At 61.3% G+C, this 12,767-nt stretch overlaps 2 protein-coding genes across 2 annotated transcripts in view; both read right to left on the bottom strand.

Annotated features, from left to right (window-relative positions):
* Window positions 1–5,018, bottom strand: part of DCTN1 (dynactin subunit 1) — an 87,272-nt gene extending 82,254 nt beyond the window's left edge. Inside the window, exon 1 of the mRNA XM_082482151.1 lies at window positions 4,944–5,018. The gene's annotated coding sequence lies outside the window, so the exon portion shown is untranslated. The remainder of the gene's footprint in view (window positions 1–4,943) is intronic.
* Window positions 5,019–9,246: 4,228 nt separating this feature from the next.
* LOC309671779 (retinol dehydrogenase 12-like) lies at window positions 9,247–12,488 on the bottom strand (the record flags this gene model as incomplete). Its single annotated transcript, XM_082483075.1, has 6 exons — window positions 9,247–9,441; window positions 9,567–9,673; window positions 10,293–10,481; window positions 10,553–10,642; window positions 10,779–11,018; window positions 12,332–12,488. The coding sequence occupies 6 exons, from the start codon at window positions 12,486–12,488 to the stop codon at window positions 9,247–9,249; spliced, it is 978 nt and encodes a 325-aa protein (XP_082339201.1).
* Between the last annotated feature and the right edge of the window lie 279 nt (window positions 12,489–12,767).

Below are 12,767 nucleotides of genomic sequence, written 5' to 3'. Positions count from 1 at the left end.
GAGCACCACTCGTCCTGTCCCCATACACCTACGGCGCAGGAAGGTTCTCGTCCGCAGCTTGGGCTGCTGCGGACCACAGTAATGATGCAGATGCTTGATCAGCCACGCAACCCTCCCTCTGTTAGGTGCATTCACCGCCTAAAATAAAGCACTGTGTCACTTGTAAACAGCATAAACCAATGTGTTCTGGTGTTTGAACCATGACTGCCATGACGATAAGAGACAGGGCTTGCAGGGATAGGCAACACCTTTGAAGAGAAAGCAGAAAACACCCAAGACTCGTGCCCCGACACCCCAGTGCTTGGCACAGCACCCGGACCAAGACAGCAGCTCACCCGATGAAGGCCACACTGCCACCCAGGCACCAGGAGAAGGTTTTTCAGGACCCCTTGCCTATGTAAAAACAAGCTGTCAGAACTGTGTGTCTACTGCAACGCTATCAAACCCCAGCCCCATGTGTGCCCAGGCTGCTGGAGGCGGGGGGGGGTGGAAGGGGACGACACACACAGCCATCGATCAAGCCCAGCGCTGTGCTCACCGCAGGGCACCCACCCCAATTTCCGAGGCAGAATCGATCCAAGGCACTAGGACCCGGCGGGCGGGCGCTGCGAGCCTGCGCCCTACACAGCTGCACCACTGCACAGCTTCATCCGCAGCAGCACCGCAGCCAAGCCAGGCAGCCACCGCTCAAGGACACGGGGGAGCACACTCTGGTTGATGTTTCTTACACCATAAATGTAATGATTTGCCTTTTAGCTCAAACCGAAACTCTCAGGATTGCAATCGATACACCAGCAGCAGCGCCAGGAGATGGTAACCACAGCAACGGACCAAAAAGCAAAGGATGCTGCGGACCAGCCCCGGCTCCCTGGTAGCAGGAGGAGGTCAGTTGATTTTAGCTTATCTCCATCAAAACTATTCATTCATTATTTCACAGCTGAGCACCCTTCCATAGCCATCGAGTCCCAGCCATCAGCATGTCTATGTCATTTAGCCTTCACTGGGTTTAATTATACCAAGAAAAGCTGATTTAAACGTGTGCCTGCTCTGCTTTATTGCTCAAAGGTTTAGAGCAACCAAAACTGTTTATTCCTTGCGAGACTTTGATCAACTGCTGGAAAACCATCTAGTGCATTTGAGCTTTTATACAACTGCCTTTGCTTTTTTTTTTTTTCTGAGCGATTATCATCCTTAACAAACTTCTCCACTCATTATGGAATCACTGGCCAGCACACCCCCTTTCCTTCAGAGAGCAGGTAACTGAGGGCACCCACAGTGAGGCACGATGCCACCTCTCACCACCCTGTGGTGGCGTTATCTGGGTCTGCAAGTCATTTTACAAGCCATAAAAAACAATCAATCAAAAACCCAGCAGAAAAACACTCCTCAGTGTGCCAAGAGGAAGACTGAGCTGAAAAGCAGCGTGCCCAGCTACAACAGTCCCTGCATGTTTATGGTCTGTTTTGTTCCTTACTGTTTGCATTCTTTAAGTATTTTTCAAACAAACAAGATAGACTTGCAAACTCATTAGGAATAGGTGCAAACCTCCCTCAAAATTCAGCTTCCGCAAGCCCTACTTGAGATTTGGGGCTTTATGGTGCATTAGTACAACACAACCACCTAAAGGAACGCCTCAGCTTCCAGTGCTGCAGCTCCTGAAGCCTCCCTTTTTTTAAAAGTAACAAATAAAAATTGCCACTGCTCCCCCTCAAACATTTCAAAGGAACTTAAAAGTGCCTTGCATTTGATTTAGCAAGGCACCCTCCTGAGCGTCTGTGAAGTAGGTCACAGTCGCTGTCTCAGCTTCATGTTTGGGAACTGAGGGAGAAAGAAAAGGAAAGAAGAAATTGGTCCAAGGTCACCTGGAAAGACCTTGACAGGATCTTAAAAAAAACCCAAACATAACACCCACATCCTATTTAAAGACCAGCCCTTCCTGGTGAAGTCAACGGCTAATGTCAGAGAGCTCCACCAGGCATGCTCAGGGAACCTCTCGTGCCAAACATGAATGGACTGGGAGTTTTTGTTAACAAAACTGAAAAACAAAAAGCACTGTGCTGAGTTTTGAGCTCATCTCTGCAACGCTGCAGAATGCAACAAGTCTACGGATGGAGAGATTTCATTGATGCACGCTGCAGGAGCTTATCTTGTCTGTGAAACCAGCCATGATTTACTGAAATACTGTACTGTCAGCAAAGCCACAAAGAAAGACTTTATTTATCGAGAAGAGGTTTAGCATCCATAGAAGCTCTCATCTGGCAGAGCCGTCGGGTGTCCGGGGAAGACAACCCCTAGACAGCTCAGCTGCAACAGAACAGCAGCGCATCATCAGTGTTTTTCACTCTCACCCAAAACTTACTGCCTCGACGCAGTAAAAGACCCATTTAACAGTGAAAGCCCGGTGCAGGCCCTCAGCTCACCCACACCTGGCAAATGTTTTGGGAAACTCCTCTGGGAGAGGCTGGGGGAGGAGACAGCAGCGCTGGTGAGTGGGAAAGAGGGATTATGGTGGTGTCTCTGGAAGGGGAACACAGCAGTGCCAGGGCCAGTCTCATCTCTGAGGGTTCACCCCTCCCCCGGAGCACTGCTTTACCCCTGGAACAAAGACACGTGTCTCTCTCCTTTTACATATTCACCTCTCTGCACTGCTGGGGCATGGGACTGGCTCTTCCACTGCCCCAGCACAAGGCCACCACAGATGTGGGGTGACACCGTGGCAGCACCAGCGGCGCAGAGTGAGGCAGCACCACTGTAGCCATGGTACAATTAGGCCGAGCACAAGGGACACTCCATGACACAGTTCAAACATGGGGCTTGTGTCCCTCGCATTGCAGAGGAGAAAATTAATTTCAGAAAAATCAGAAAAATTCAAGATGCTGATTAAACACAGCAATGCTAACTACCAGTGTTATACATGAGCAGACACACAGCTTTTAACACGCATCCTACAACCTCATGGACTACAAACTGAGGTATGTGGCCCAGTCTTAATTTGATCAGTCAATTATTCAAATATTCTGCTGACTAATGAGGGCTCCAGTTTGTACTCTTATGCACCCAACAGGCAGAATTCTTAGCTAGAACAGCTATACTGTATCTTTACTAGACCATATGAAAGAAAATACTTGGCCATAACAATTCTGCTTTTCTTCTTCGCCACTAAAAAGCCATAATACACACAGGCAAATTAGCCCACTTATCAATTATCCAAAGGCTGAGTCGTTCCTGTTCCTCCTCCAAATCCAAAATTTCCCAATCCAATAGCTGACCCCTAAAGCTTGTGCCACTTACGGTCCTTCCTAAATGCTATTTCTTAAATCTTATCTTCATTTCTAATAACGTTTTGGCCCAACCTTTAATTTAGAACCAAAATTTCACCTGGATGGGGAAGATGTAGGTTATCTGTACGAATTTCCCATTCCCCAGCACGGAAACCTTCACAGGTCAGAACAGCTCTGCAAGCGGTACGCACTACCAGGAAGGGTTGGAAACCACAGTCTGCTTGGAAGCAAGATTTTCTCGTGTTTCACACATAAGAAGCTACAGCTCAGCAAACATTTAAGTTAACGTTAATGGTTATGACTGCAAAACAAGTTCTGTCTTTACTGTACTAGCAAAAGAGTTACCACAGGCAGAGCAACCGCGTTCTTTTTTTCCTACAGTGCAAATTCCCTCATCCCATAGGAGTCTGTCATGAAACTGTTCTGCCACACCCCATGCAAGAAAGCCAGTCACCATCTCTCAGATGGACTGAAGGTTTCCAGCACCACACTGAGGAAAAAGGTGAATTACACTGTAAACAAACCCCAAAACCTGTAGCTGCAGACAGCAGCTGATTAAACTTAAAGACAACACTTCTTTTAAAAAAAAAAAAAGTTTAATGTGTCTCTCAATACAGACAGTTCTGCTTCTGTAATGTTCCTCGAGGCACACTGGCCTCTTGGATCTGCTCTCATCTGTCTTTACATTTGCTGATCAAATTATCCACATAAAACAGAATCTTCGTTTCTACAGAGGGCTCACGCGCTTAGTCACTGGTCTCGAGGTGACCACTGTTGTTACCAGCAAAAGTTTCCTTCTGCCAAACAACCAAGCCCCCCAGAGCTGGGCAATGCTGTCGTGGCCATAGATGCTTTTGCCACAACAAATGACTGCCCAGCCTTCCCCACCTGTGCTGCAACCTGCCGAGGGGCCCGGGGTGGGGGCTCCGGAGCAGAAGAGGGGAACGCAGAATTCTGTTTGCAGCTCTGCTGCAAGGGGCAGCGAGGGCACAGGCAGCACCACTGAGAGCCCCGCACCGCCTGCGCGAGAACAGTGCTGGCAGCAGGGACCTCGAGGTGGGGGCTCAGGGACCCCGAGGTGGGGGGCTCAGGGCCCACCAGGACGGACGTTCCCCCTCCTCATACACGCACTCCCACCAGTGCTGCTCCCTACCTCTGCAGTGGTGGTGGGGGCAGCAAATGGGGAGCCTTGAGCTACCCCACGGAGGGAGCAAGAGCCTGCACCGACCCCTGCTCCGTACCTCCAACCGCTTCCACACAGCGCCGACCTCTCAATAAACACCCCACGGAGGTTGGGGCCCCCCAGCACTGCCCCCCCCCACCCCCGACAGACACCCCACGGGGGTTGGGATCCCCCAGCATCGACCTTCGACCTCCGCTCCACTGGGGGGAGCGCCCCCACCCCAACACCAAGCCCCCAAACCACGTAAGGGAACGCCTCCCACCCCCCCTAGCACCCACCCCAAACACACCCACACACCCCACGGCGAGGAGAAGCGCCCCCCCCCCCCCCCCCTTCCCGACCGCCCCTCACACAGACTCCCATGGAGGGGGAGACGCTCCTCACCCCAGCACCGCCACGACACCCACCCCAACACACACTTGGGGGAAGGGCGGGGAATCCCTTCCACCACCCCCCCCGGCCGAGGCCGCCCCCAGTACCTGCCGCTCAGCCGCTCCCCAGCGCCACTCACCGGATCCCGCTCTCGGAAACCAGCGGCCCCCGCCCGCCAGCGAGGCCCCCACTAGGCCCCGTCGGGCTGCCCGCCTCGCCGCCGTACCACCCGGCCGCGCCGCCAGCCGATCTTGGAGTCAGGCACGGCTAGGGGCAGACTTCAGGGGTCAGAAGGGCGGAAAGGGCCTCCCGGCAGCACGCATGCGCACTGAGGGGAATGAAGCCTACCGGGTGCGGACGGGAGGGCACGCTATGGAGGGAGAGAAGGGACAGGAGGGCGGCGGGGCAGGACAGGTTCTCCAGTGCCGGCGGGGGGCGGCGGAGCGGCTCTGCCCGGCAGCGGGGGACTGGGTCGGGCCGGACCGCAGAGAGCGGGGCGGCCTAACGGGGGGAGCGCCTTGTTCCCGGCAGCATGGGGCGCGGCAGGGCGGGGGCCACCGGCGCCTGTAATGGTGGGGCCGGGTCCCGCCCGCCGGGGAGGTGGGGCTGGGCCGGGTCGGGCGGGAGAAGGAGGAAGAGGAAACGGGACGGGACGGGACGCGGAGCCGCCGGTAAGTGGTCCCGGCCCGGCAGCGGGCTAGGCCCGGGACCCGCCGAGACGGGGGTGGGGGTCCCGGGAGCGGCCCGGTCCCGTTGCCATGGAGACTGGGGTATCCCGGCCCGGTGGGTCGGGGCCCAGTCCCGGTCCTTGGGGCAGCGCAGGGTCGGGAGCGGCACCCCGTCCTCGGCGCGGTGGGGAAGGAGGGGGGCGGCCGGGGGGTGAGGCGACCCCCGCGGTGTGGCGGGGCCTCGGGTGTCGGTGCCCCGAGCAGTGCCACACCGGCGTCTGTAACGGGCATTGGGCTGGCGGCGGCCGGCCAGCCCTGGTATCGATCTCTGCGGTGACAGCCTGTGTCCCGCGGGTCACAGCACTTTGAACCCACCAGCGTGGCCACTTTCCCACCCCCGCTGCCCACGAAGCTGGCCTGGTTTGCCAGCTGGGAGGCTGCGTCCAGGGCTCTGCCAAAGTGACAGTGTGACACGTCCCCCGCCCTCCCCCTGCCCGCACTGCTTATCCCGTCGTGGACATCCACCCTGGCTGGAGGGGCCCAGTTTGCCCATGGTCCGTCCGTGCCGGCTGCCACGTTTTGACCCATGGTCCACCTGGAGGCGGCTTCTAGGAGGGTCTTTTCCAAGTCCCCGGGTCTGATGTGCCCTCAGTCCCTCCCGGCCCCCTTGCAGGCAGGGCTGATGTTTGCCTTTCCCCAGTTGCTGTGACTTCCAAAGCTCTCCCCCTCCCGGTTAACCTCTCCCCAGCCTGCTGGGTGCGCTGTGGTGTCTCCCGAGTTTATGGATCCAGGAACTGGGATTTGGTGCTAGTCTGGCTGATGCTTTAGTCATCTCATCGAGATACAGCCCCTCGTTTCTCGTCTAATTGCAGGGACACAGTGCAATTACCTAAGTGTTGCCAGTCCCAATCAACACCGGGTCCCCCCCCTCCATTTTCTCAGCATCGGCCCCTTTCCCAGCACCGTGCTCTCCCATCCTCAGTGCCCGACCTGCCTGCCAGGGTGTGGTGAGGTTTGGGATGTACCCCTTGGTGAGGGGCTGCTGGGGTGGTTCGTTTGTCATGCTCCCTCCTCTGCTCTGCTGGCGGGTTCAGGGTGTGCTATGCCACAGCAAACCGTGCTGGTTAGTCCTCTCTGGGTGCGGTGGGATTTCCTGCTGGGGAAAACCACCGTGCCAGCGCGCAAAGCCAAGGAAAACTGAAACCAGCGTCATGCAGCTCGCTGTCCCCAGACAAGCCCTGGGCAGAGCAGACGCCCCACCGTGGGCCATGCAGCGCAGCTGGGCTGGGTGAGGCCGCACACACCCAGGCAGGACTTTATTAACCGATTTTGTAGAAATGGTTAAAGTGCGCCCAAAATAAACTCAGGTCCTGACAAACCGCAGTGCTTGCTGGGGCCCATGGGCAGCTCCGACCTGGCTGGCCGGAGCCCGCCGTGCCCGAACATCCCTTTCCCCCACAGCAGCCAGATGCCCAGGAGGAAGGAGGTGCCAGCTCTGGGCAGCCTCTGCCTGCAGAGCCTGGCCCAGCACATGCAGAGCATCTGGGTGAAGGACTACAGCGACAATTACCTGGACGAGTACAAATTCCGCTTCATCATGGGCCCCTTTAATGACCTGGGTGAGACACGGGGTCCGGGGACCCCCTCCACACGGGCAAGGAGGAGGATGGGCAAGCAGTGCCGGGTCTCTCTTGCTGATCCCCGTAACGGTGGCCTCCCCCCGCAGCCGGCAGCTTGGTGCAGGACCTGATCCGGCTGCTGGGCGAGAGCCGGCGCCTGACGCGGGCAGCACTGCACCTGCTCCTGCTTCCTCACCTGCGGGAGCTGAGCCTGCGCCCCTGCCCCAGCCTCGTCAGCAACGCCATCGGCCAGCTTGTCACCCTGCGCTGCAAGGTCAGCAGGCTGGGGGTGCCCAACTCTGTGGGGCTGGGCGAGCAGGAACGGGGATGCTCACCTTCTGTGGGATTGGGGTAAGGGCGGCAGGGGATGCCCACCCTCCGTGGGTGGGTGCAGGGGGGGTCAGAGGGGCATCAGTGTCCCCTCCGTCCCACCCTGCTGAGGGGACTCTCTGTGCTGGCGGCAGAACCTGAGCTCCCTGGACCTGCACGGCTGCAGCCGGCTGTCAGCGGACGTGCTGGTGGACCTGGTGGAGGAGCTGCCGCAGCTGAGCCGACTGGGGCTGGCGGAGACACAGGCCAACGTCCAGGTGCTCTCAGCCGTGGGCTCCTGCTGCCGGCGCCTGCAAGACCTGGACGTGTCCCACTGCAAGAAGGTGTCCCCACGCGCCCTGCGGCACCTGGCTTACGACCCGCTGGCGCAGACCCTCTGCTGCCCCATCCTCCGTGTCCTGCTGGCCCATGGCCTGGAGCCTTCAGGGGACAGTAGCATGGTGGCAGCGCTGGCCTTCCTGCTGCTGGCCCTGCCGCGCCTGGAGTTCCTGGCCCACAGTGCTGTGCCGGACGCCCTCCACCTCCTCCACAAGCAGCAGCTGGATGGCACTGGGGATGCCAAGGGCTTCCCCTCGCTGGAGGAGCTGGCACGGCAGCGGGGGGCTGTCCCAGGGGGGGCCCAGCTCACCCTGCCCCTGCGGCGGGTGGAGGAGGTGGAAGAGCCCACCCTGGCCACTATCCACGCCATCTGTCCACAGGCTGAGGAGGTCAGCGTGTGGCTGGGGGATGACCCCGGCCCGGTGGGTGGCTGGGAGCTGCTGGGCTGGGGCCACCTGTGCCGGCTGACCCTGGGCTGTACCGGGTGGCAGGGCCGGGTACTGGCGGAGGTGCTGCCGCTGGCACGGAGCCTGGGCCCCCGCCTGCAGACCCTGGCCCTGCACGGCTTCTGCTGCCAGGACGAGCTCTCCCTGGCTGACCTGCTCGCCAGCTGCCCCGGCCTGCAGGCATTCAGTGCCGAGCTGCACCCCCCGCCGGACACCAACCCTGATGGGGAGACCCCAGATGAGCCGCCCTACTGGGACACCAACCTGATGCCCCATGGACTCCCCCATCTCCTGAGCTTCTCCCTGACCCTGGTCAGCACCACCGGCGCCTTCCCAGCCCAGCACGGGCTGGCCCTACGTGCCACGCTGGCCTCGCTGCTGTGCCATGCCCCGCGCCTGCAGACCCTCCGCCTGCTCAGCGTCCCCTTCCCGCTGGACTCGGTGTTCGAGACGGTGCTGGCAGCACCAGGGCCGCCTCTGCTGGAGCTGCAGGAGCTCTCGCTGGCCGAGAGCTGGGTGTCCAGCCGGACTGTGTGGCTGCTGCTGGCCTCGGAGGGCTGCCTGCACCGCCTGGACCTGTCCCACTGCCGGGACATCCACCGGCGGGACTATGACAGCTTCCTGCAGGCGGTGCGGAAGCAGCGCCTGGACCTGGACATCACCTGGGAGTAGCCAGCACTGGCTGTACAGGGCTTTTTAATAAAGGAGTTACATTGTGGCCGGTGGCATGATCTATGCCCTGGCATGGTGACTGTCCCAGCATGGCTGTGCCCCATGGCCGCTCTCCCTTTTGGGAAGGGGCTGCAGGGGCTGGTGCATGCGGGGTGATCCCCCTTCTGCTGTGCTTCGGGGCACGGGCACTGCTGGGGCTGGCACAGCTCCCCGTGCCCTGGCACTGGCTGCCTCCCAGCCGCATGGCACCCACCCCAGCATCCCCCTGGCTGCATCTGGCCCCGGACCCCGGCGTGGTGGCTCGCAGCACCAGGTGGCACGGCCGCTGCCATGTCCCCACGCAGAGCCACTGCCGGCTCAGTGCCGGGGGCCATCGGTGAGCCCCGTCAGCCGCTCTGACTCCTCCCAGAGCTTGCGAGCGAGGCCGGCGTCCCGGGCGGCCGTGGAGGGCAGCACCAGCCCACAGTCGCTGTCGAAGTACTTGCCTGTGATGCCTGAGACCTCTTCCGAAACAGCGCAGTAAATTGTGCTGATGGCCCCCTGCTCCGCCGACTGCTGGGCAAAGAGGGGTGAGGAGGGGGCCTGGCTGCTCCCTGTCCACCCCACCACCGCAGGCGTCATGGAATGGGGGGGGGAAATCTGGTCAGGATTGGGCCCCACCGCCTGCCCCCACTCACCTTTATGAAGGGGCGAATGAGGATGAAGAGCATCCGGACAGCCCAGCCGAAGTGACGCATGATGCTGGTGCTCACCACGCCGGGGCTCAGGGCATTGGCAATCACCCCTGCCGAGCCCCACCATCAGCACTGCACTGGGGGGGCAGGGTCGGGGGCCATGGGGACCCCAGCACAGGCAGGACACTGCTTCTGCCCCAGCCCCTGCCTCCAGGGCCCCAATCCCTTGTTGCCATCCCACCTGGAGCATTGGGAGCAGCCCCAAGCCTGGCCTCAGAGTTGGGGCTGCTCCGTGTCCTGGGCCATCCCAGAGGATGCAGCCACCCCTGGCCAGGGCTCTCCCACCCATGGGGGATGTGGGTGGTCCCGGGGAGTTTCTACCAGGGCCGATACCCCTCAGCCCCATCGTGCAGCCCCTGTGCCATGGCACAGCAGCACAGGGTGGTTGGGACGGGCAGATGGCACCAGGGTGCAGCCCTCCCCAGGAGCCACATGGCGTGGCACAGCATGGCTCGGCAGGGTACAGCATGGCACGGCACGGTACGGCACAGCATGGCTCAGCACAGCATGGCACAGCACTGTACGGCATGGCATGGTATGGCCATGCCTGGCCCAGAACAGCCAGGCGTGGCGTGGCACAGCGTGGCTCAGCATGGCATGGCATGGCATGGCAAGGCATGGCATGGCAAGGCGCTGTATGGCACGGCACAGCTCGGCCTGGCCCCCCACCTGTGCCCTGCAGGCGCCTCGCCAGCTCAGCAGTGAAGAGGATGTTCATCAGCTTGGTGCTGTTGTAGGCAGCGTCGAGGCCACTGAGCTGCTCCTGCCCGGTAAGGTAGCGGCCATCGGCAGTGCCCGCGCTGTGCCGGAAGGATGAGACGTTGACAATGCGGGCGGGTGCCGATGCCTTCAGGAGGTCTGCACGGAGCAGAGGGTGAGTGGGTTAGGGGTCCCTGGACCCCCCCAGCCCCGTCAGCCCCCTCACTTACCCAGCAGCAGGTTGGTGAGGAGGAATGGACCCAGGTAGTTGGTAGCAAAGGTCCGCTCCAGCCCCTCCGGTGTAATGGCAAAGGGCAGCCCTGGAAGAGGGGAGCACGGGGTGCCATGGGGCCAGGAACCGGGCAGGCATCGCTCACCATAGCAGGACAGGGAGGTGGACCCTGACCAGAGCGAGGATGGGAGCGGCAGATGCTTGAGCCCAACCCCTGTGCATACCGGTGAGGCCGGCGTTGTTCACCAGCACGTCCAGCCGCTTCTCTTCCCGCAGCACAGCTTGGGCAAAGGCACGGACGGAGGCCAGCGAGCTGGTATCCAGCAGCCGCAGCAGCACTGCGGGGTTGCCAGTGGCTGCCCGGATCTCCTCCACTGCCGCCTGGCCCCGCTCCTGGCTCCGGCATGCCAGGATGGTGCGGGCGTTTCTGCGGGCCAGGTCCAGGGCCACACACTTGCCAATCCCTGCAGCACATGGAGTGGGCGCAGGCTGGTTCCCACTGGGTCCCCACAGCAAGGGGTCCCTGGAGGTCTGTGTCCCTGTCCCCAGGGTCCAGGCAGCCCTGGGAGCAGGGCAGGACGATGGAGGGGGACCTTGTCCCAGGCAGCTCAGCCACTGCGGGAGCTCAGCACCAAATGCAGGGTGTCCCAGTGCTGGAGCAGAGGGTGTCAGTGGGGGCAGAGTGGGGCAGGTACCCCCGGGCCAGGCCCCCCACTTGGCATTGCAGTGTGTCTGTGTGGGGGTGGGGACGAGGCAGGACAACCACCATGGGGTGCAGGAAGGAGCTGGCAGTGGCAGCTCACCGCAGCTCAGTCAGTGGCTCAATCCAGGCCACACAGGCAGGATGGCTGTCACGGCCACCAGATGCACCGTGCCAGCAACGCTCCACATCGGTGTTCCCACATGGTAGGAAACAACAGATACCAGGGGTGGACACCCAGCACAGGTGGGGCCACCCTGTCCCTGGGGAAACAAGGGGGCACCCCAACTCTGACATATGGTCCCCACTGCACCTCCCAGCCCCGTGGGTCCCACTGCCCCCAGCTGTGCCAGCCCCAACCCCACACTTTGCAGTGGGATGCGTGTGGAAGCAGCGACCCCATACCCGGCACACGGCTCCATCTCCAGCACAGTGTGGTGCCCAGGGTGGCTGGCAGCACAGTGGCCTGGGCTGTCAGTCATTAACCCAGCCGGGGCAGAGTCCAGCCGCAGGGGCTGGGCCGGGGCTATGGGCACGGGGCTGCCAAGAGCCCGGCGAGGTAGAGCCGTTACTGGGCAGAGGATGCCGGCAGGCCAGGGCGGCTCGCCGAGAGCTGGCTCCCAAGCATGCAGTGCAGCAGCCGGCAGTCAGCACAGTGCAGAGGACGTCTGAAAGCACCCAGTGTGAGCATGCTGTGGGCACTGGGCGCTGGGATCGCATTGTGCACACCCAGGGACTGGCCACCGGCCACTCCTGCAGCCATTTGCACTACCAACACAGGGGCTGTGGTTCGGCAGCTGGAGAAGGGGGACCTGTGTTCCCCATGGGCTGCCCCACAGCACTGTGCCATCATGCCGTCACCCACACACGTGCCCCCAGCCCCTTCTCCATCTCTGGGAAGCGGGGAGCTGCCACCTGCTCCGGCACGAAAGGAGGGTGGCTGGGTCCCACGGCCAGGCAGGACCCACAGCCCTGCACCCGTGTCCTGCATCTCCCTGTCCCCACGGTCCTGCACCCCCCCAGCCCCACCCCGACCCCCGCAGCCCATGCGCTCCCCTGCCACCAGTCCCTGCTCACCACTGTTGGCTCCGGTGACAATCACCGTCTTGCCCGTCAGGTCGGTGGGACACTTGCGGGGGTCCCAAGTGAGTCTCCTCCTGGCCCAGAGGAGCAGCCCCAGGAGCAGCGTGAGCAGGAACCAGCATGGGTGGCTGCAGACGCTCGGCAGCTCCATGGCTGGGTTGGAGGGCCTGGCTGGGGCACCAAGGTGTGGCTGGGGGACAGAGTCCAGCTGGGGCTGGAGGTCAGCCCAGGACGTTCACCCAGCCCGGCAACCCTGGCACAGTGCGGTCCCCTCCTGCTCCCCGAGCCTCTGGGAGCAGAGGGACAGCCGGGAGGAAAGTGGCTCACTTGGCTCGTACCTAGGGAGGGACAGGGCAGGCAGGAGGCTGAGCCGTGTGTCCCTTGTGCCATGCCGGGGCTGCTTGCCCACAGTGGCCAGGGTGCCCCCACC

Source organism: Vanellus vanellus (assembly GCF_965231255.1).
Source record: "Vanellus vanellus genome assembly, chromosome: 4".
In the NCBI taxonomy this organism is placed as follows: Eukaryota; Metazoa; Chordata; class Aves; order Charadriiformes; family Charadriidae; genus Vanellus; species Vanellus vanellus.
Note: the sequence above shows the minus strand (reverse complement) of the source record. Positions and strands in the feature narration are given on the sequence as shown.